This window comes from Solea senegalensis, linkage group LG6, assembly GCF_019176455.1.
Source record: "Solea senegalensis isolate Sse05_10M linkage group LG6, IFAPA_SoseM_1, whole genome shotgun sequence".
Lineage (NCBI taxonomy): Eukaryota > Metazoa > Chordata > Actinopteri > Pleuronectiformes > Soleidae > Solea > Solea senegalensis.
The window spans coordinates 2,721,149-2,742,585 of NC_058026.1; the positions used below are offsets into that span (position 1 = coordinate 2,721,149).

The window sequence follows — 21,437 nt, forward strand, 5'->3', positions numbered from 1 at the left end:
AAAACCTGGTCCTAATGAGGAACTGGTCATCTCATTTTTTTTATGCTAATCCACAAAAAGTTTAATATTTAGTTGTAACATAAGTTTTAAAATCAATAAAATAGATACTTGGCGTCACAAAATCGATCAAATACCACCACGCAAAATATTGTGATATTTCACTGCATTGCTACCTCACATCCCAACACTAGGGGGCAGTCGACCGAACTCGTGCTACATAAGGCAGCTTTATTTGTAAATGTCAACAGCAACAACAAAAACAGAGGATTTTTGACGCGCACTAAAAAGAAAGAAAGAAATACAACAGCATAAACATATAAAATATATAATAAAAACATTTAACTAGAGACGTTAAAGAAAGAGAGGAGGAAAAAAAGGAATTAAAATAAATGAAAGGTTGCAGTTACAGCTGAGGAGCAGCAGTGGGTTTTCAGGCTGGATTTAAAAGAATGAATTGATTTCTCAGAACTTCCTGAACTCCACATATTTTTGAGGACATAAAAAAAGTGAAAGCAGCTTCTCCATTATTTAGTTACACAGATAAAACCTGTGTATAGTTAAGGTTAATCTGTCTGAATGAGAAGACTATCAGAATATGAAAAGTGTTTTAATAAAATAAAGATTGACTCATTCAACAAGCAAATAAAATTGATTATTTAAGTATTTTATATTATCATACCGTTTAAAATGACAGTATCATCGTTTTAGTTTACAGGTTCTGTACTTAATACAATCATTACTAATAGTTCTACACATTACTAGTAAAAAACTTAAAATGTATTTATTTAGACCAACTCATAGAAATTATAGATATACTTTCATGTGAAGCAGGTATCATAAAGTGGATAAATCAGCAGGTACATACGTTATATATACAATATTTTATACTTTTAAACATGTTTTTACTTCATTTAGATCCTCAGTTGTTTGTTTATTATGTGGATTCTTTGGTAAATGTGATGTGTGGGGGTGAGATCTGTGATTTGATAGTTTTTTCTCTTTCTAAAACGTAAAAAAACAACATTTATGTATATTTTTCTCTGCATATTTACGAGCTGAGTGGAGAGTGGAGAGTCAACATTGGTCGAACATTTACTGCACATTAGCCACGATGACTAAAATGACATTAAAGTTGCTCCATGTGCGCTGGCACACTGGTTGACAGTGACAGCTTTATTTGAGGAGAATCAGTGTTTGTGTTCTGTTGTCCCCATGCGGCCACAAAAACTACAAAAACCAACACCAGCTTTGAAATCAGTGTTTGTTGAAGCCTTTAGATGAAGTGGATCTCGGGGGAGGGGTTTGTTCACTCTAGTGTTTACAGACTAAAAGCTGTCTTGTAACTAACTCTGTTTTACAGGTTACTTCACGACCGATTCTCCGCGTTAACAAGAAAAATGAGGACAAATAACCACGAAAATAAGTGTAATAATGACTCACAACGTCACAGCACAGAGGAACTTTATCTGTATCTGTTACCTCTTTAGGACCTTCTTTTCTGGCATAAACACCGACCTTGTCAGGACCAGAACCTGGAGGCAGAACCTTTTTGAGGAACGTGAAGTTTTTAACTTGTGGTTAGAATCCTGAACCGGGTCCTAATGAGGAACTGGTTAAGTCCACTGAATTTTTTCTTTTTATGTTAATCCACAGAAAGTTGAATATTTATTTGTGACATCAGTTTAAAAATGATATACTTAAAAAAATAGATACTTGGTGTCTCAAAGGCGATGTAATATGATATTTCACTGCATCACTTCCCCACGCCTCACCACTAGGGGGCAGTCAACCTGACTCAGGCTACATGAGGTTGCTCCGAGTTTCCGAGATTGGAAATTTCGAAATTCAGGTGGAATTTCCCTGCCCTCGGGAAAAACCCTGAGTTCCGACTACAAATGGAATGCTGCAAAAAACCTGGTCCTAATGAGGAACTGGTCATCTCATTTTTTTATGCTAATCCACAAAAAGTTTCATATTTAGTTGTAACAGTTGATTGAGGTTATGATTGGACATTAACTGTAGTCTGAGCACAGTGGCCACGCCCCGTCCCTCCCCCCGTCAAAAAGGAGAGAGCGTCAGTGCAGCCGTCGATGATACTGAACATTATTTACATCATTAATTATACAGCAGTGTATATTTTGTTAAACAGGACAATAACATACTTTATTTAAAGGTACATTTCATGTAAAAGAGATGTATATGTATATATAAGTGTCTGCGTGACATGTGGCACCACGTGGCTTTGTCTTAGAACAGTTTTTCTGTTATTACTTATTACTTAGTTCAGGTCGTCCAAATGAATGTAGTGCCGTTAAAACAATAGCTGCACCAACCTGTGTGTGTGTGTGTGTGTGTTACTGCAGAGGTGACAACAAGCGGAAAATATACAAGCTCTGCAGACTTGAATAATTCAGAGAATGGAAATGGAGCAGCGGCGGGGGTGAGGTTTGGGGTGGAGATAGATGGATGGATGGATGAGCGGCGGTGGCAGCAGCAGCAGCGACCAGGCCAAGGATGTTGGAAGTTAAATAACGAGGCTTTATGTGAAACCCAAGCAACAGTGACCGTCAGTGTTTGAAAAAGGTACTGCGGTCTTACTTCTCAGGACTGTTGATCGCCAAAGTTTACGGAAAACAAGGAGCTGCAACGATAGTCCCAGAATTATCACGTGATGCGGAGACAATGGGAGAGTGTTGAAACATTAAAAACTGTACGTTAAATATCCTGCAACAACCAGGTCCAGAAGAAAATGATGTTTTTAACTTCGACTCCACTGCAGACCCTCGGTTTTTCCCTCTCCTCTTGTCGAGTCATTCTTGAGATCTTTTAGACTCAGGAAAGCTCAGAATCTATGATCCACAGGTGGAGCTCGCAGTGTTTGACTAATTCTGCTGTAAACCTGAGTGTCAAAGTGCTGCAAGCTGCATAATTGTGTGGCTGATGGAGGACGGAGCAAGAAAAACCCAATGTTTTATTATAAAAAACAAATGTTAAATAAGACACATTTAAACATGTTAGTTTGCCTACAACTGTGAGAAATCCAAGTTCTTGAGTGGAGCCAATTCTGCATGTAACCGTTCATGAGACACAAGCTGACCTCACGGATGCTCGGTATGCCTGCTAACCATTAGCCTAAACCGGAAACAGCTAATGCTAACAAGCCTCCCAGCGTTGTGTCGGCAATAAAACTAACTCAAGAAATCAACTTCCCACTACTGCTTCTATAGTGGGACAAGGACAGTTGTCCAACTGAACTCCCGTAGTGTTCAGGAGCTTTGATACCAAGCTTTTAGTTCCAAAACTGGGGCGTTTCTCCCCTAAATTGGTTCGAACAGGCTTGTGACCAGTTGGAATGGCTCGTTTGCAGTGTGTGTGTATGTGTGTGTGTGTGCATAATTTACCAGTAGTATTCAGCTGCATGTACCCATGAACCGGTGCGACTGACAGTGTCGGTGCGACGGCAGAAACGACTGTGATCAACAGACACGTTGACAAGAGTCTGGGCTTATGAATGGTCATAAAACTAGTTTATGAGCACGTAGCGTTGAGGGCGTGTCGAGTGTAGACCGCAGTGTGAAAACTAATCAAACTAAGGTGAAGTGCAACATTGACTGTTGTATTATTTACTGTATTCAAATGTGCTGTTTCAATATAACGTGATGGTTATTTTTGTCTTACATAATGCACCTTTAAAAGGCCTCAAAGCAACACAAACACACACACACACATATATATATATATATATATATATATATATATATAAGACACAGTGGCTGGGGAGATGAGAACACAGAAGTTTTCTGATACGGGATGAATTTTGGCGTCTGCAGAGAGTAAAATACCAAACAGAACAAACAGATGCTTCTTACATAAATAGATCGTCAACTTCAATATCTGCACAAAAAACACACATCAGCTCTCTCGCTCCTCTAAGTACACACACACACACACACACACACAGGTTTGTGCAGCTGTTCTTCTTAGGACACGGCATTGTCTTCCATTTATTTGGACAGCCCTCAACAAAGCCTTATACCAATCCTTAACCAGAACCAGTTAATGCCAAAATCCCCAACCGTAGCCTTAAACTTTAACCAGTTCCTCAGAATATGAGGTTCTGCCTCATAAGGACCAGGTTTTAGTCTCCATGAGGACTACTGGTCCCGACAAGATCAGTGTTTATGCCAGAAAATGTCCTAAAGAGGTAAGAAATACGAGAACACACACACTCACACAATGTGCTTCTCACTCTCTTTTATTCCATGCATGCCGGCTCCTCATCTCCTATCACTCACATTGAATTTCCATCTGTTTTTGCAATCTGGGAGTGCAGCTGTACAGCTCTTACATTTACTGTCTTCCTGCCAATGCAATGGAAACCTAAAACGGACAGTGGAGCACAAGGAGCCATATTTATCGCCTCTTAACAGGGAAATATATGCATTCATCTGCTATCTTAAGAGTCTTACGGTCCACTAAAATCCCCCAAAAAGGTCCAGTTAGAGAAAGTTGTGCATCAGCATCTGTGTCGTAACAAGAAATTCAAATCAAATTAAATTTAATGAATTATATTAACATTTTTTTCCCCCCGGCAATTTAAAGTGGGTGAGTAATAATAAAACTCTTTGGCTGGTCTGGGCACAAAGTTTGACATTTATGCTGTGTTTCCATCACAGTATCATCACCCCAATTGTTGAGAGGCAATAGTGCTAACCGCTGTGCCGATATTGCCTTCATTTGGCTACCAAATTTGTCCTCAGCCTGGAAAAAACATTGTTGAGGGTTCAGTTGTTTGGTATCATTAAGGCTTCATCATCATCATCATCATCATCATCATGTCCTTTGAGCACAAAAACTCAACAAACTTGGTTTGCACATGAGGAATCTGCGAAAATTGCCACCTGACCGAGCTCTAGGGCAATCCGATGAATTTAGCCGGAATCTCTGTCAAAAAACACACTTTCACATTTTGTGTTCCCACTAGCCATGCAGCAGGTGCCCACCCAGACAGACTCCGCCCTCACCTTCCTTTGATCAGTATGCGAGTTACCGCGGCAACCATGGTAGTGGCCCAAAATCCACCACTTTTCTATTCCTGTTCATCTTCTTTTAAAGCCCACATAGACCGGAAGCTCCAATTAACGCTGCATGTGTGTGTGTGTGTATCTGCGTCATGACCTCGTTTATGAAACCCTAAAGTTTCAGAACAAACAGTTCAGCCACTGCTGAGAAAATAGTGTTGTATTGTTTTCCTGGGCTCTGCGAAGCGGATCGGCACTTCCCTTAATTTGATGTCGTCATCAAAAATCCTCACCACCGTAGCGCCTCCCGGTGCGGGCACTAGTCCGGGTTGCGTACATTCAACCGCAGAAGAAGAAGAACTACTCTCGTTGTAGCTGCTGAGATGCAGAGCATCCACCGTGCCAGAGGGGGAGCTGTGTATCTGAGAGCTGGCCTATCTATTACGTCACTTCCAGGTACCTGGCCAATCACAGGACAGTGGGAAAGCTCTCGTTGGCTGGCCAATCACAACACAGTCCACGTTCTGGGGGTGTGGTTTTGGTCTGAAACGGCGCGGCTGACGAGAGCGTCAGTGAGGAGATATTTTGATCGGCTCGTTTGCAGCGATTAGGAGGTTTTTAACCATGAAAACAAGTTAATATATGTAAGTAGACCTCCATAACTAACATATGTGTGTGATACAAGCACTCGATGTCACCTTTAAGGGTCAATCGGTCCATGACGATGACCCAGATAAGCCAGTCATTGTGCCACCTACAACCGACATGGTTTCATAGCCAATTTATGTTCTACTCTGACTTCCTGCTCTGAAATTTGGTTTTTAATCACCAATCTTCATCTGTACAAAGACAAACTACATGTTGAGCGTACAGGTACCGTAGGTGACTTCCACGAGAAAAGGGAGGGAACATAATTAGCGACTTCCGCTCGGCGAAAAAGCACTCAGACAGAGAGGAGAGGTCTGGAAATAAGCTGTTACTGTGCGTCTCAGCCAGATCCTCAGAGTCCCATTACCAGCGCGTGTCTTCCCATTAGTGTACGATGGAGGAAGAGGATGAGGTTTGACGAAGGAGTAATGGATTTTTTTTAGCCTGGAGTTAATGACAATGTACACACACAAATGATGGTAAAGGAAAAAATGAACAGCAACATGTTTAGAGCAGATGACAGGAAACACTGAAGTGATGGGGTCAGTGGTACTTTTCCAGAAGAAGCCTCAGTGCATCGACACGTCAAAGCTTCTTCTTTGAATGATGAAATGTCTTTGAAATCCGTTTCCACGCGGTTGAATTTTTCATGGTTTTCCATGAGCATGGACTGAGTGTGAATTTTTAACATCCAAGAATTTCACAACTACAGTTTCTTACATTTGCAACCTATTTCTCCACACACTAATGCTGTGGTTTGGTACAGTATGGTACGGTATGGAGCTCCAACGTTAAACCCTGAAACAGCTTCAACAAAAACTGAGCCTCGTTTATATTTAATTTCCTGCTGGTTTTTGTTTTATTTGATTTGTTTGTTGATTTTGCCAATGTGAGCTTGATGTGCTGTTACACTGCTTCAAGCCAGAAGTCAACACTTGTAAACAAAATTAATTCATGGACACAGGAGTCAGTGGCAGCGAGCCAGTGGGAAAAAAATAACTGTTCTCATAAGTCTCTGTGAGACCATGAACCAAAACAAACTCAATGTTTCTACAGGGAGTCAGTTTTTTATTTGCCCCAATCATCAGTCTCTCGGTGTCAGCGCCCGCGATTAGCTTCAGCCCCTCGCGACGACCCTCGGAAGAATCAGTGGTGTAGAGTCGCTAATGGAAGGACGGATGGCGCGGTCACTAATGCAGCATCTCCCTGATGTGTCAGCTTCCTCTCGCTGACCTCAACATGTCAGTTTCTCTCTGCCACAGTGACCGCAGATGGGCGGAAAAAAAGGAGGAGGAAGGAGAGTGACTCGAGGCAAGTGTCTCCTCACCTTCTACCGACTATCAATGCTCTCTTAAGACACATGTGGGCAACGTACCAGCAAATACGAGCTCATGATACAACACGTTTAGTAAATAATCTGTACTTGATGACCACACAACGCTTCAGTTTTCACACCCATTCACTTTTGTGTTTCCACAGAGTAGAACGGTTCAGTTTGGTACAGTACGGTATGTATTTTGTTTTGCATTTCCATTCGGAATAGTACCAAAAGGTTCCATTCTCTGGCAACCTTCCTACCAGAGTAAAATGGTGTGGTACGGTCAGGCCTACCAAGTTAAAGCAAGCCTGATCCAGGGCTTAACCATTCCAAACTCTACCAAACCAAAACACGGGCATTACACATCCTTCATACCCAGTCACACACACCGTCATCAGGAGACGACTCTCTCTACTAACGATTCGTTACATAATCGATTCATCTGTCGATTATTCTCTCGAGTCATTGTTTGGTCCGTAAAATGTCAGGAAAAATGTCAATCAGTGTTTCTCAAACTTGGAGGGAACGACGTCCTCAAACGTCTCGTTTAATCCAGAAACCAAGAAAACCAGATAATATTCACGTTTAAGAAGCTGAAAAATCCCAAAACTAAATCTGACGTTCGATTATCCAAATAGTTGACAAATTAATCAAATTATAATCGATTAATCGAGTAATTGTTTCTCTCTACCTGCTTAAATCAAATCAAAGCTATATCAGCTCAAATCAGTGGTTTCCAAAGCCTGGGTCGGGAGCCACACACGGGTCACGGGACATTTAGTTTGGGTTCCCCAAACATTGATTTTATTTAACATTTATGTGTGTGTGTTTTAAATAACATGCTTAAAATGAAGTTTTAATCAATTTACCAACTTAAAATGATATTAGTTTATGATTAATATTTGTGATTTTAAAAAGTGGGCACCCATGTAGAGAGTTTGGGAAACACTGAGTGAAATCTATGCTGCTTTTTTATAATGTATTATATATTATTATATAACCCTAACGAGAGACTGGATTTACACATCAGCCTCATGCTCCGTTTTAAATGAACTGTGTTGATTTGCACGAGATAAAAATATGTCTACACTGGGTTACACCTGGAAAAAAAGTGCTTGCCGGGCTTTATTTACACTTAAATTGATCATGAATGTATTGTTATTTGCATTACATTGTCATATATTTAATTTTTCTATTAATATTAGTATTATTTATAGTTTATTGGCTAGATAATAGAGTGACACTCTGTTTCTTTATGTTATTCTCATCTCTGCTCTACAACACCTGGTACATGATGAGTGTGATAAACTCCTCCCACAGATAGAGAGATAGAGAGAGATGAAGGATGACATCATGGTTTGCTTCTGCAGTGAAGGCTGAGGTGTGAATGAATGCACTGCAGCAGAGTCGTGTGTGTGTGTGTGTGTGTGTGCCGAGGCAAAGTGAACACAGAACATTTCACAGCTTTGTTTTCTTCTTCTTCTCCTCCTCCTCCTCCTCCTCCTCCCACACTCACGGAGTTCCTCTCTTCTCTCGAGAGCGTGAACTTTCATTTTTTGCATCCTTAAGAGCGAGCTCCTTTTCAAATGTTCCCCGCTCTCATATAAATCTGCTCCTCAGAAGAGTTTGTCTGCAAACAAACACAAACATCCTTCACTTCCTCTCCTCCTCACTCTCGGGCTGATGTGCTCTCTCTCACTCTCGCTTTTTCAAAGTTCCTCAACCTACGGAACGTCAGGTGTGACATCGCCGTCATCACTCTCTCACTTGAGTTCCTCACAGTGTCCTTCAGCGCCGGAGCGGAGGATATTTCTCAACAGTATTGATCACATTTCATCATCTTCCGCACAAGGAGGTTGTGTTTTCATGTTGTGAGTTTGTCCCTCTGACTTCAGTTTGTGACGGATCAATGTGACGTTTTAAAGGTACATTTCTGTAAAGCGTCTCTGTCGTTCAGGTCATTTTGTCTTCGGGAGATTGGCTGTAGACAACTGGACTGCCCCGATATTTGTCTATTTTTGATCCGATCTGTTCACTTCAATTCTACGTTTGTGGTTAAAGAATCGGGTGTTTGTCAGGACTGAATGTGCTGTCACAGCTTAAGACGGGAGGACAATGTGTAATTTTCGTTTCTTAGGCATCGACGTTGTCATTTGCTCTCTCTTTGCTTTACTCGCTCATTGTTCTGCACGGAATCTCACGTCAGCGGCAGAGAGAGAGACAGTGGACAGTGGACAGTGTCCACAACACTGCTAGTGATTATGACTCCCTCTTTGTCCTGCGTTAGGCTGAAGTCTACGTACGTCAAGCAATGCAGGGCATGAAACAGTAGGCGAGGGAGACATTCAGGTAAATATCAACTTAACTTCTTGCTGGCACAAGATTCAAGCACTTTCAATGACCCATGACTATTTAGGGCAGTTTTCAAAGACTTTCAAGGACCTTGAAACATTTTTTTTCAAATTCACAAACTTCCAATGACCCATGTCTATTTAGGGCATTTTTCAAAAACTTTTGAAGGCCTTGAAGCTTTTTTTTTTTCAAATGTACAAACTTCTAATGACCCTTGTCTATTTAGAGCAGTTTTCAAAAATGTTCAAGGTCCTTGAATTTTTTTTCTCCAAATTTACAAACTTCAATGACCCAGGTCTATTTAAGGCAGTTTCCAAAGACTTTCAAGGACCTTGAAACCATTTTTTTCAAATTCACAAACTTCCAATGACCCATGTCTATTTAGGGCAGTTTTCAAAAACTTTTGAGGACCTTGTTAGCTTTTTTCCAAATGTACACATTTTCAATGACCCATGTCAATTTAGGGCAGTTTTCAAAAACTTCTGAGGGCCTTGAAGCTTTTTTTTCAAATGTACAAACTTCCAATGACCCTTGTCTATTTAGAGCAGTTTTCAAAAACGTTCAAAGTCCTTGAATTTTTTTTCTCTAAATTTACAAACTTTACAAATGACCCAGGTCTATTTAAGGCAGTTTCCAAAAACTTTTGAGGGCCTTGAAGCTTTTTTTTCAAATGTACAAACTTCCAATGACCCTTGTCTATTTAGGGCAGTTTTCAAAAACTTTCAAGGGCCTTGCATTTTTTTCCCAAATTTGCAAACTTTCAATGACCCATGTTGATTCAGAGCAGTTTTCAAAAACGTTCAAGGATTTCAAGGACCCATAGGGAACCCTGTAAGTATCTTACCCTTGCTACAAGAACAAGTTCTAAAGCTACTTGCAATATCTGCCCGGTAAATGTTGGGGTGGGGGGAACACCGCAAAATTAAACGCTACGGACTTTATCAATCTGCGAAAGAACACGCCAATTTCGTGAGAAAAGCAAAAGGAAAGACCACAAGAGGACGAAGCAGCTGACTTTGGCGGATGCGCCACAGAGATGGGAAAAAACATGATACCTTCAGTGTCTTCCACATGGTAAGGTAGAGTTTATTAATCCTGGATCGGCATCGGCCGATACGCACAACCCAGGTATTGGGACTGAAAAAGTCATCTTTTCAGTTTGCTTCGTCTAAACTCCAAACCTTAAAACTACATTATACGAGAACTATCAGATATGACGGTCAGTCATTTGTGCAGACAGACACCGGCTGTGTGGATCTAACAGAAAAATCCTGCTTTGAACAAACGTCAGTCGCTGTTTGAGTCAAAAAGACTAAAAACCAACATTTTGCTGCAAAATTGTGGACAGTGTTGTTTTTACTGAGCTGCTATTCTTTATTATCCTTCCCCTTTGGCTCCAGTGTTTGAACATTGGGGTCTGGTATAGTCCTGATCTAACATGTCTTCCAAAACTTCTAACAATACCAACAATCACACTGAGGCTCGAGTACGAGAACTACTGGAACCAACAAAACCATTTCTACAAGAAGGAAGGAGGTGTCAATCTCAGCTGACATAGGGTGAAAGGCGGGGTCACACCATGGACAGGTTTGCCAGTCCATCTCAGGGACAGAGACCAACAACATTTCAGTCACACTCTCACACCTAGGGTCAATTTGTGTCCAATTTGCCTTAATCTCCAAATCTGCATGTTTTTCGACTGTGGGAGGAAACCAGAGAACCTGAAGAAAACCCACGCACACACAGTGGGAGAACGTGCAAACTCCATGCACAAAGACCCTTGTCCCGACTTGGTCAGGAACCCGGGTCTTCTTACTGCAAAGGCAAAAATGCTAAACACTACACCAACCGCGTGGCCCTCCGTATCTCTGTTAATGAACAAAACTGTAAAAATCTGTCGAACTCATTGGATATAAATCCAAATGTTGGTGTTCTGATCTTCTCACCTGATCCAGATTATGGATTTATTTCAGATGTTTATATCTTCACAGATTGGGATAGATTTTGGTGTCATTTTTATGTAAGATGTTGAAAGCTATATGCAGGTCAAGTTCTATACAGATCCAGAAGGTCTTTCTGGAACCAGTGGATCAAAATGTAAACATTTCAGGTGCTGGTTCAGTAAAACACAGGTGACACAAGGGTCAAAGCCCAAGCGGAGTGGTTTTACTACCTTAAAACAAGCTTCTTATGTTGTCAGAAATGTTGAAAATTGTTCAGAACTTAAACAGTTCCTCAGAAATTAGGTTCTGCCTCATTAGGACCAGGTTTTGGTCTCCATGAGGACTACTGGTCCTGACATGGTAGCTGTTTTTACCAAAATATGTCCTAAAGAGGTGAAAAATACAAGAATATGAGGATGAGTAAGCTCTCCTGGTTGTTAATGTACAGTCTCTGTGTGTGAGGTTAAAAATCCTGCTGAACAGCAGGAGCACAGCACAACCTAGTGGCAGAAAGAAGAACAGCCTGAGGAGGAGAAGAAGAAGGGATGATTTTAGGTTTCAAGATCTTCTTCTTCTTTCCCCATTTCTTCCTCAAAAATGACAGTTAGCGGGTCTTTTTTATTATTATTATTATCTAAAACTGAAACTTTTTTACGACCCCTTATTTCAACACAAACGCCGTCAGAATTATTTACGCGTTTGACAGAACTCATTAAAGCTGTAAAAATGACATCTTCCATCATTTTCTTCACCCAATTATCCCGTTAATTCAAAGTCATCTGAATCTAAGAATCAAAGACGAAACAGAACAACAGGGCCAATCTGTGTGAGTCTGTGTCACTTACATATGAAGAGGTGCAAGGTAATGAGACATCATCGTGAATATAGTCAACAGCCATGTAAAATGTGTATTAAATTAAATTAAATTAAATTAAATTCAATTCAATTCAATTCAATTCAATTCAATTCAATTCAATTAAATTAAATTCAATTCAATTAATACGTGCCCACCAGTGACACTTGGTCACTGGTGGGCACGTAACAAAGAAAAGAATGAAGATATTTCTCAACTCAGGGGAAACTGGGAAACAATTTTTCAAAAATACTAGCCCTATGCTAGTAATTCAAAGCTAAATGCAGATTGGTGAAGTATTCCTTTAAGCAAGAATCCTGATATTGTCTAATAGATGCAGCTTTCTTTTTCTTGGAAGTCAAAGGCTCTTCTTCTTCTTCTTCTTCTGTCTCCTCCTTGGACCTTTTTTCCAAAGATGTTTGTTTTATACTAATTTTTACCATACCATATCACATGACTGAGACAGTCTTTCTGTGACCTACATTTGGTCATTTGGCCCAGTGGTTGGGGGACTCAGGTATAAACCATACACAGTGAGGACATTTTGGTTTGTGTGTGTGTGTGTGTGTGTACCTGTCTGATGGGCTCAGGGACACGGTAGCGGCAGCAGGAGTGTGTGAGTCGTACAGCCGTGTCCAGATTGATCTTGTGTCCCACGGACACATACACTGGTTTGGAGCTTTTGTCAGAGCTGCGCAGCGCCTACACACACACACACACACACACACACAGTACGTAAGTATGAACTCTGACCTCTCTCTCCCTGACTAAAACATGACTTTTAGCAGATAATGTGTGTGTTTGTTTGTGTTCTTTTGAAGCTATTTGTGTGCATTTGTCCTTTAGCGCACCTTTCCCAGCACTTTGCCCGAGGCGGCTGTGAGCGGGAAGCTGTCTCCTCCTCTCTGCAGAGCAGCGATCTGTGGAGGCAAAGAGGCAAAAGAATCAAAGTCAGAGGAGGATGTTCAGCGTGTCAGAGCAAACAGCAGCAAAGTGAAGAAACAACAACAAAAACGATGAACCTGCCGGAGACGATTCTGTCTCTATAACCTCAGCGTGTCCTCACTTTCATTTACAGTCAAGGACAGGGTTCTGTCTTTAACCTTCGTCCAGCGCTCTGTCCGTTCTGACCGATTTTACAACTCCACGTAACTTTTACAACTAAAGTATCATGAATGTTGTGTTACACGAACACACACACACACACACACACACACACAGGTGATTTTCCAACTCCCTCCTCTCTGAAGACACTAGTTGAGGTAGTTAATATAGTTGAGGGTAGTTAAGGTAGTTAATCTAGTTGAGGGTAGTTAAGGTAGTTAATCTAGTTGAGGGTAGTTAAGGGCTAGTTAAGGTAGTCTGAGGGTAGTCAAGGTAGTTGAGGTAGTTAATATAGTTGAGGATAGTTATGGTAGTTGAGAGTAGTTAAGGTAGTTAATATAGTTAGAGGGTAGTTAAGGTAGTTAATATAGTTGAGGGTAGTTAATACTGTATAGTTGAGGTATAGTTGAGGGTAGTTAAGGTAGTTGAGGGTAGTTAAGGTAGTTGAGGTAGTTAATATAGTTGAGGGTAGTCAAGGTAGTTAATATAGTTGAGGGTAGTTAAGGTAGTTGAGGTAGTTAATCTAGTTGAGGGTAGTTAAGGTAGTTTGAGGGTAGTCAAGGTAGTTTGAGGGTAGTCAAGGTAGTTTGAGGTAGTTAATATAGTTGAGGGTAGTTAATACTGTATAGTTGAGGGTAGTTGAGGTAGTTAATATAGTTGAGGGTAGGTAAGATTGTTAAGATGGTTAATATAGTTGAGGGTAGTCAAGGTAGTTAATATGGTTGAAGCTAGTTAAGGGAGTTGAGAGTAGTTAAGGTAGTTGATATAGTTTGAGGGTAGTTAAGGTAGTTAATATAGTTGAGAGTAGTTAAGGTAGTTAATATAGTTTGAGGGTAGTTATGGTAGTTAATATAGTTGAGGGTAGTTAAGGAAGTTAATATAGTCGAGGGTAGTTAATACTGTATAGTTGAGGCAGTTAATATAGTTGAGGGTAGTTAAGGTAGTTGAGATAGTTAATATAGTTGAGGGTTGTCAAGGTAGTTAATATAGTTGAGGGTAGTTAAGGTAGCTGAGGGTAGCTAAGGTACTTTAGGGTAGTTAAGATAATTGAGGGTATCCAAACTTCCTGATTCCCTGGCATTTGACCTTTCTATCACACCTGGGGGTTTAATGTCTTGCCCAGAGACACTTAATAGACACTTAAAGACATGTAGACACGCAGATTGACGGACGACTCGCTCAAACACTAATCCACCGCCGTCCCTAAGCGACGACAGAAGCTGAAGTTTTGCTGCGACTGTTGACGAGACAAAGACAAAGTCAGAGACAGAGTCGGCGACGTGGGCCGGAGTCAGCAGGTGTGAGCTGTGGATTCTGTGCCAGAGGCGTGAAGGCAGCTCAGTCTCCATGATGGATGGAGAGAACGCTCCACGGTGACTGATTACAGCGAGCAGCCAGCGGGGAGACAGAGAGGAGGCGCACAGGAACTCCAGTCCCAGCTGGGACCGGGCCAGCGGTGTTTTGGCTCGTGTGAGGAAAGTGTAGGACCGAGGCCAGAGCCGAGAGACGGAGCGAGTCATCAATAACACACCGGTTTGGGTCAAAGCCAGATTATGTACGAGGGAAGGAAAGAGAAAGAGACAACGAGAGAGGCGGAGACATCAGAGGGACGCTGCAGACGAGTCAAGGACAAAAAAAATCATCAAATTATCTTTCCTCTTTCAGCGCTTTTATTTTTACCTGCTGAACTCTTCTGTCTCCGTCTTCTGTCTCGGACACACACAAATTTGGTTTTATATCTTAGTGAGGACAAATTATGCCATACCTTAAACTAAACCTAACGTAAACCTAATTCTAACCCTAAAACCTCTTTAAAGTTGATGAAATGTCCCCACAAGGTCAAAATGTCCTCGCAAAGACAGGTTTGCATGTTTTTGGGAGTTCTTTGGACCTCACAAAGATGTACAACCAGGTCTTAACCATGAAAAAGCTTTTTAAAGAGTCTTAAATCCTCACAGTTCCAAAATATCCTCAGTTCATATGGTTGATACAAGCTTTGGTCCTCACAAAGCAACACATACAAGAACCTCATTCCAGCCCTAAAACCAGGTCTTAACCCAGAGAAAATGGGTTAACAAACATGCTTTTATATCTTACTGTGGACACATTTTCGGCAATGCATTCCCGAGCCCCTTACCCTAACCCTAAAACCAGGTCTTAACCCTGAAAAGGCCCTTTAAAGATGTGACAACCTGACAAAATGTTCTCACTTTCCCAAAAGATGTTTGGTCCTCACAGAGCCACACAAACAATAAAGCACCCACATTTGTGCAGCCATTCTTCTCAGACTCAGAACTCTTCATTGGACAGACGCATCACTAACCTTAAACCATAACCAGTGACTAATCTTAACCCAACCAACCACATTTCAGCAGGTTTACTGGTCCTGACAAGGTCAGCGTTTACAGCAGAAAAATGTCCTAAAGAGGTAACAAATACAGGTTCACCTCGAGTCATGGACATTATTTGTGTAACAGAGACAAACTGGTGTCCTCAGAGACGCTTGTCCCACTGCACATTTGTTGTTTGAAAGCTCTCACTGTGGAAATGTCTCCGACACACTCTGAACGTCTAATGGAGTCTGGCGGCGTCTCACGTGGACGTTGTGTTAGTGACGCTAATCTGATTTGTGCTAATGATGTGAAGTTTGCTCCAGAGTCTGAAACGACTCGTGTTTCACACGCTCATTTCCTCTCTCTCTCTATCTCTGTCTCACAGTCCACTCGCTTAAAACCTCGCAATAATAACGTGCACCGCCCATGTGGACAAATAATGAGACTTGAGCCCCGGAGAGCGACAATCACATTAGCACGGACGGGGAAAGAGAGTTCTAGAATGTCATGCTGAGCCACAAATCCAGAGCTTAATCGTATAAAAGTCCAAAGACGCGGCACAGGTGTGAAAATCAGACGCGATCTGATGCGAAAAATATCACAAACACGAGCGAGACACGAGGACAGGGGTCCAGACTGTGTCCCAGGGATTAGATTCTACCCCGACACGACAGATACAAACAACACTTACACTACCTCAACTACCTCAACTAATTTAATGACCCTCAACTCCCTTAGCTACACTCAACTACCCTAAACTACCTTAACTGCCCTAAACTACCTCGACTATCTTAACTACCCTAAACTACCTCGACTACCTTAACTACCATAAACTACCTCAACTACCCTAAACTACCTTGACTACCTTATCTACCCTAAACTACCTTGACTACCTTATCTACCCTAAACTACATTAACTACCCTAAACTATCTCGACTACCTCAGCTACCTTAACTACCCTAAAGTATCTCAACTACCCTAAACTAACTCGACTACCTTATCTACCCTAAACTAACTTGACTACCTTACCCTAAACTACCTCAACTACCTTAACTACCTAAACTACTTTGACTACCTTATCTACCCTAAACTACCTCACTACCTTATCTACCCTAAACTACCCTACTACCTTATCTACCCTAAACTATCTCGACTACCTCAGCTACCTTAACTACCCTAAACTACCTCAACTACCTTAACTACCCTAAACTACCTTGACTACCTTATCTACCCTAAACTACCTTGACTACCTTATCTACCCTAAACTAACTACCTTATCTACCCTAAACTACCTCGACTACCTTATCTACCCTAAACTAACTTGACTACCTTAACTACCATAAACTACTTCGACTACCTTAACTACCCTAAACTACCTTGACTACCCTAAACTACCTTGACTACATTAACTACCTCAACTACCTTAACTATCCTTAACTACCCCAAACTACTTTGACTGTCTAAACTACCTTAACTACCCTACACTACCTCAACTACCTTAATACCCTACCTCAACTACCTTAATGACCCTCAACTACCTTAACTACCCTCAACTACCTTAAATACCTTAATGACCCTAAACTACCTTGACTACCCTAATGACCCTCAACTACCCTAAACTACCTGAGCTACTTCGACTACTTTCATGACCCTAAACTACCTGAACTACCCTAAACTACCTTGACTACCCTAAACGACCTCAAGCACAGATGGAAAGAATGTTAAATGACAAATATTCTTTAATTCTGTGATTTAGAGGCAGCTGCCAGACGCCTGTTCTTCATCTCACACACACTTCACATTACCTCGTTTTTTTGTTCCGTCCTCAACAGGTTACCGTGGGAACAACGTCAACATTTGCATATTAATGACATCCAGCATGTCTCCGTCCCTCAGGTCCACTTTACTTTAACCAACCAACAGGTTTGATTTGCATTCAAAAAAACTCACCTGAGCTTCAGCAACACAAGGCGACACACACACACACACACACACACACACACACACACACAGCGTCCTTTCCTCAGTCCCTCGCTGACATGTCTGTGCTGTTTTTGTAAAATGCACCGAGGAACAAATAACAACAACAGACTTTTGTCAAGGTCGTTTCTTTTTTTAACAGACGCACACATTTGTCCAAATCTGACGGCACCTTTGTGACACTGATGGAAAACAAACCACACGGTGGCGCTGTCACTTTTTCTCTATGGAGCTCCCCCTCCAGTTTCTGAGTTTTTACGACACCACGGTAAACATCCGTCCATCGTCTACCTTTCACATTTACACGTGACACGGCGTCTTTTCATCCGAATCGGCAAACGCTAGGTCAGTTTTTCCCACTTTGAACTAATTACAGGTCATTATACTTTCATTCTAACTTGATTTATGGAAAAAACAAACATACGTGTGTGTGTGTGTGTGTGTGGCCCTCTCACCTGTGATTGGTGCTCCTCATTCTTATAAACACCCTGCACCTGCAGCAGGTTCTTGGCCACGCCCACACATGGTAGCCCTGACAACACGCCCAGGTGACACGCCAAACCAAACTCTGTGAGAGCAGCAAGACAAAAATATAATTATTATTTTTATATTGTAAACATTTTATTTCAAACTCCAGAGTGGAATTTTTCTATTTCTTTTTACTAATTTTAACATTTGTTTTCTTTTAAACTTTAACAATTTCTTTCTGGATTATTCTGCTAGCAGAAGCAGCAGCAGCAGCAGCAGCAGCAGCAGCAGCAGGTGAAGTGTGAGATTCTTTCCTCCAGCTTTTTAACAAAGTAACTCATGAGATTAACATTGATTTTTTCATCTCACGTCATGAGTCGAAGCAAATGAACACATTTCTCAGAGTGAGAGAGTGAATTAAAGCCACTGAGGGTTTTTTAACACAAACATGAACTCACATCATTAATCATTTAAAAGATCTTTGTCACAGAACAAGCTCTGACTTTTCAGCACAGGAGGAAAACACATGGTGTTCACAATTTAGGAAGAACTGGCAGGAATTTGATATATTTGAATGAGTGTAGAATTCACAGAAGCTTATTGCATTCACCTTTTAACAAGATTTTTTTCCCGACTGTGTTTTTACCAGATTTGTTTTCCGGCTTTTCAAACTCTGCAAATTCGTTCAGGATGAAAATACAGTGTACAGCCTAGAAGTGCATGAGACTGTCTGAAGCAATGACTGCATGGTCCAGCAGAGGGCGATCTGGGCACAGCTTAGCTGTAGATCCATTTTAAATGTTCTCTTAGCTCATCAGAATAAACAAGATGACGTCCTACGTTTTTGCTCTGAAAACGGAGGACGGCGGTCGTCTTCAGGGACAAAGCGCGTCACATAACATTTGATAAAACTATAACCCTGGTTGCTATTTTTAACAACCTGAAGAAAAAAACAGTCCAAAAACCAAGAAGAGCCACCGCAGTTCCCTTTGCTCTGTTTGTTGTAATCTGCAGTCTGACCATTAGATGTCACTAAATCTTGAGTGTGACTGACCTCTGTAGTGGAAGAGACCGTTTCCGTCCACAAAAACCACCTGAAGACAAAACACAGCACATGTTCAATTAATAACGTGATCATTCATTTACATTTTCACAGAAATTCACTTCCCGAGCCGTAGCAGGAACCAGGATGTGCTTTCAAGGCCCTTGAAAGTTGGTTTTTTTTTTCCCAAATTTACAAACTTTCAAAGAGCCATGTCTATTTAGTGCAGTTTTCAAAAACTTTCAAGGGCCTTGCATTTGTTTTGATTCACAAACTCTCAAAGACCCATGTCTATTTAGCGCATTTTTCAAAAACTTTCAAGGCCCTTGAAACATTTTTTTCCACATTTACAAACTTTCAATGACCCATGTCTATTTAGTGCATTTTTCAAAAACTTTCAAGGCCCTTGAAAGTTGTTTTTTAATATTTACAAACTTTCAATGAATCATATTTTACGGCGGTTTTCAAAAACTTTCAAGGGCCTTGCATTTGTTTTGATTCACAAACTTTCAAAGACCCATGTCTATTTAGCGCATTTTTCAAAAACTTTCAAGGCCCTTGAAACATTTTTTTCCACATTTACAAACTTTCAATGACCCATGTCTATTTAGTGCATTTTTCAAAAACTTTCAAGGCCCTTGAAAGTTGTTTTTTCAAATTTACAAACTTTCAATGAACCATATTTTAGGGCGTTTTTCAAAAACTTTCAAGGACCTTGAAACTTTTTTTCACATTTACAAACTTTCAATGACCCATGTAGGTGATATTGGGTGATTTTCAAAAACTTTGAAATGTATTTAATTTTTTTCAAATTCACAAACTTTCAAGGATTTAAAGGACCCAGGGCGAGTCTGACCTGAGGCAGAAGTTCAGGCTGGTTCTTCTGCAGACGCTGCAGCGCCTCCAGGAGGAAGGGAGTTTCTCTGAAGGCCAGGAAACCAGCTATGTACGGAGCCGTCAGCGCCACCATCTGACTGTCCTCATACAGCACCTGGGGTTTGATTAAAAAAACCAAAAATAAATAAGATGTATTTACATGACGTGTCCATGCACATTTATTTATACAGTGTAATCTGCACCATCTTTGCTATAACTGCAGCTTTTAGAGAGGAAGAGGAGGAAGAAGAGGAGGAGGAGCCCTCACCTGGAGCTCAGGGTAACTGAGAACGACGAGTTGTGCACAGGCGTTGACGTCGTCCCCTTTGATGAAGGACAGGTCGACTCCGCCCACTCTGTCCAGGCCTGAGAAGTGTGGACCACTCTGCCAGTCCTCAGTGTCCACGTCCACCACCTGCTGTCTCAGACGATCCTGTTCACTGCAGAAAGAGGGACGTGAGTGAGGGTCAGAGACGTGAAAACACAGATTATACAAACAGTTTAGTTAAATCTGATTAAGGGTGGACAAGGTTTAACTAAATCCATCACAGAATGGATGAAGTTTAGTTGAATTAAAGCTACAGAAATTAAAAAAAGAAAAAGACAACTTTACAAATAAGTTTCACTTGGACAAGATTTTTCCAAATTTAACAAAGGATTCATGGCTCAGTTTGATTTGATGGTTTATTTCAAACACATGAACAAAACGTGATGAGGTTTAATTCAATCTGACTAACGTTGGATTGGGTTTAGTTAAACTTGACTCAGGTTGCAAAGGGGGAAGAAAATTCCCAGTAAATTTCCAGTAAATTAAAATTAAAATGAATGTAACATGTTTGTTTGTTTTAAAAAATCTCAAGAATCACTAATAGATGTGTTTGACACTTGGTCCACACAGACAATTTTACACACACACACACACACAGATTATTATAATTATTCCTAACCACAATTCAAATATTAGTCCTAAACTCTCCTCAGAAATGAGTTTCTGCCTCATTATGACCAGGTTTTAGTCTCCATGAGGACTACAACCCTGAGGCTGAAGGTGTTTGTTTGACAACATGAGTGGACAGCACAGACGGACATAGAGGGACAGAAGGACAGAAGGACATCTCACCTCTCCCACTGATGGACCAGATCTTCCTCAGGTGGAGAAAACATCTAAACCTGTGTCACCTGTTCAAAGAAAGACACACCGAACCGCGTCAACGTGAAACACGCTCAATGTTTCGCTTCCGTGTATTGACGTCACAGGGAGGGCGGAGCCTGCGAGCACAGTCAGCGTGGTGTCGGTGATCAGCGGGTACACACTGACATCTAGTGGTTTACAAGCAAAACTGCAGGAAGTGACAAAGTCAGTCACAACAATGCACTCAACACAGAGTATATGAATATATATATATATATATATACATATATATTTATATATATATACATATATGTATACATGTGTACATGTATATATATATATATATATATATATATATATATATATA

The 21,437-nt window shown here is 40.9% G+C and overlaps 1 protein-coding gene across 1 annotated transcript in view; it reads right to left on the bottom strand.

Annotated features, from left to right (window-relative positions):
• LOC122771394 (endonuclease V-like) overlaps positions 1 to 21,173 on the bottom strand; it is a 28,408-nt gene extending 7,235 nt beyond the window's left edge. The window contains exons 1-7 of the mRNA XM_044028946.1: positions 21,059 to 21,173; positions 20,207 to 20,378; positions 19,919 to 20,053; positions 19,075 to 19,114; positions 18,008 to 18,120; positions 12,987 to 13,055; positions 12,709 to 12,837 (exon numbers count right to left, since the gene is read on the bottom strand). Of these exons, the coding sequence (XP_043884881.1) occupies positions 12,709 to 12,837; positions 12,987 to 13,055; positions 18,008 to 18,120; positions 19,075 to 19,114; positions 19,919 to 20,053; positions 20,207 to 20,378; positions 21,059 to 21,102 (702 nt within the window). The 5' untranslated portion in view covers positions 21,103 to 21,173. The remainder of the gene's footprint in view (positions 1 to 12,708; positions 12,838 to 12,986; positions 13,056 to 18,007; positions 18,121 to 19,074; positions 19,115 to 19,918; positions 20,054 to 20,206; positions 20,379 to 21,058) is intronic.
• Between the last annotated feature and the right edge of the window lie 264 nt (positions 21,174 to 21,437).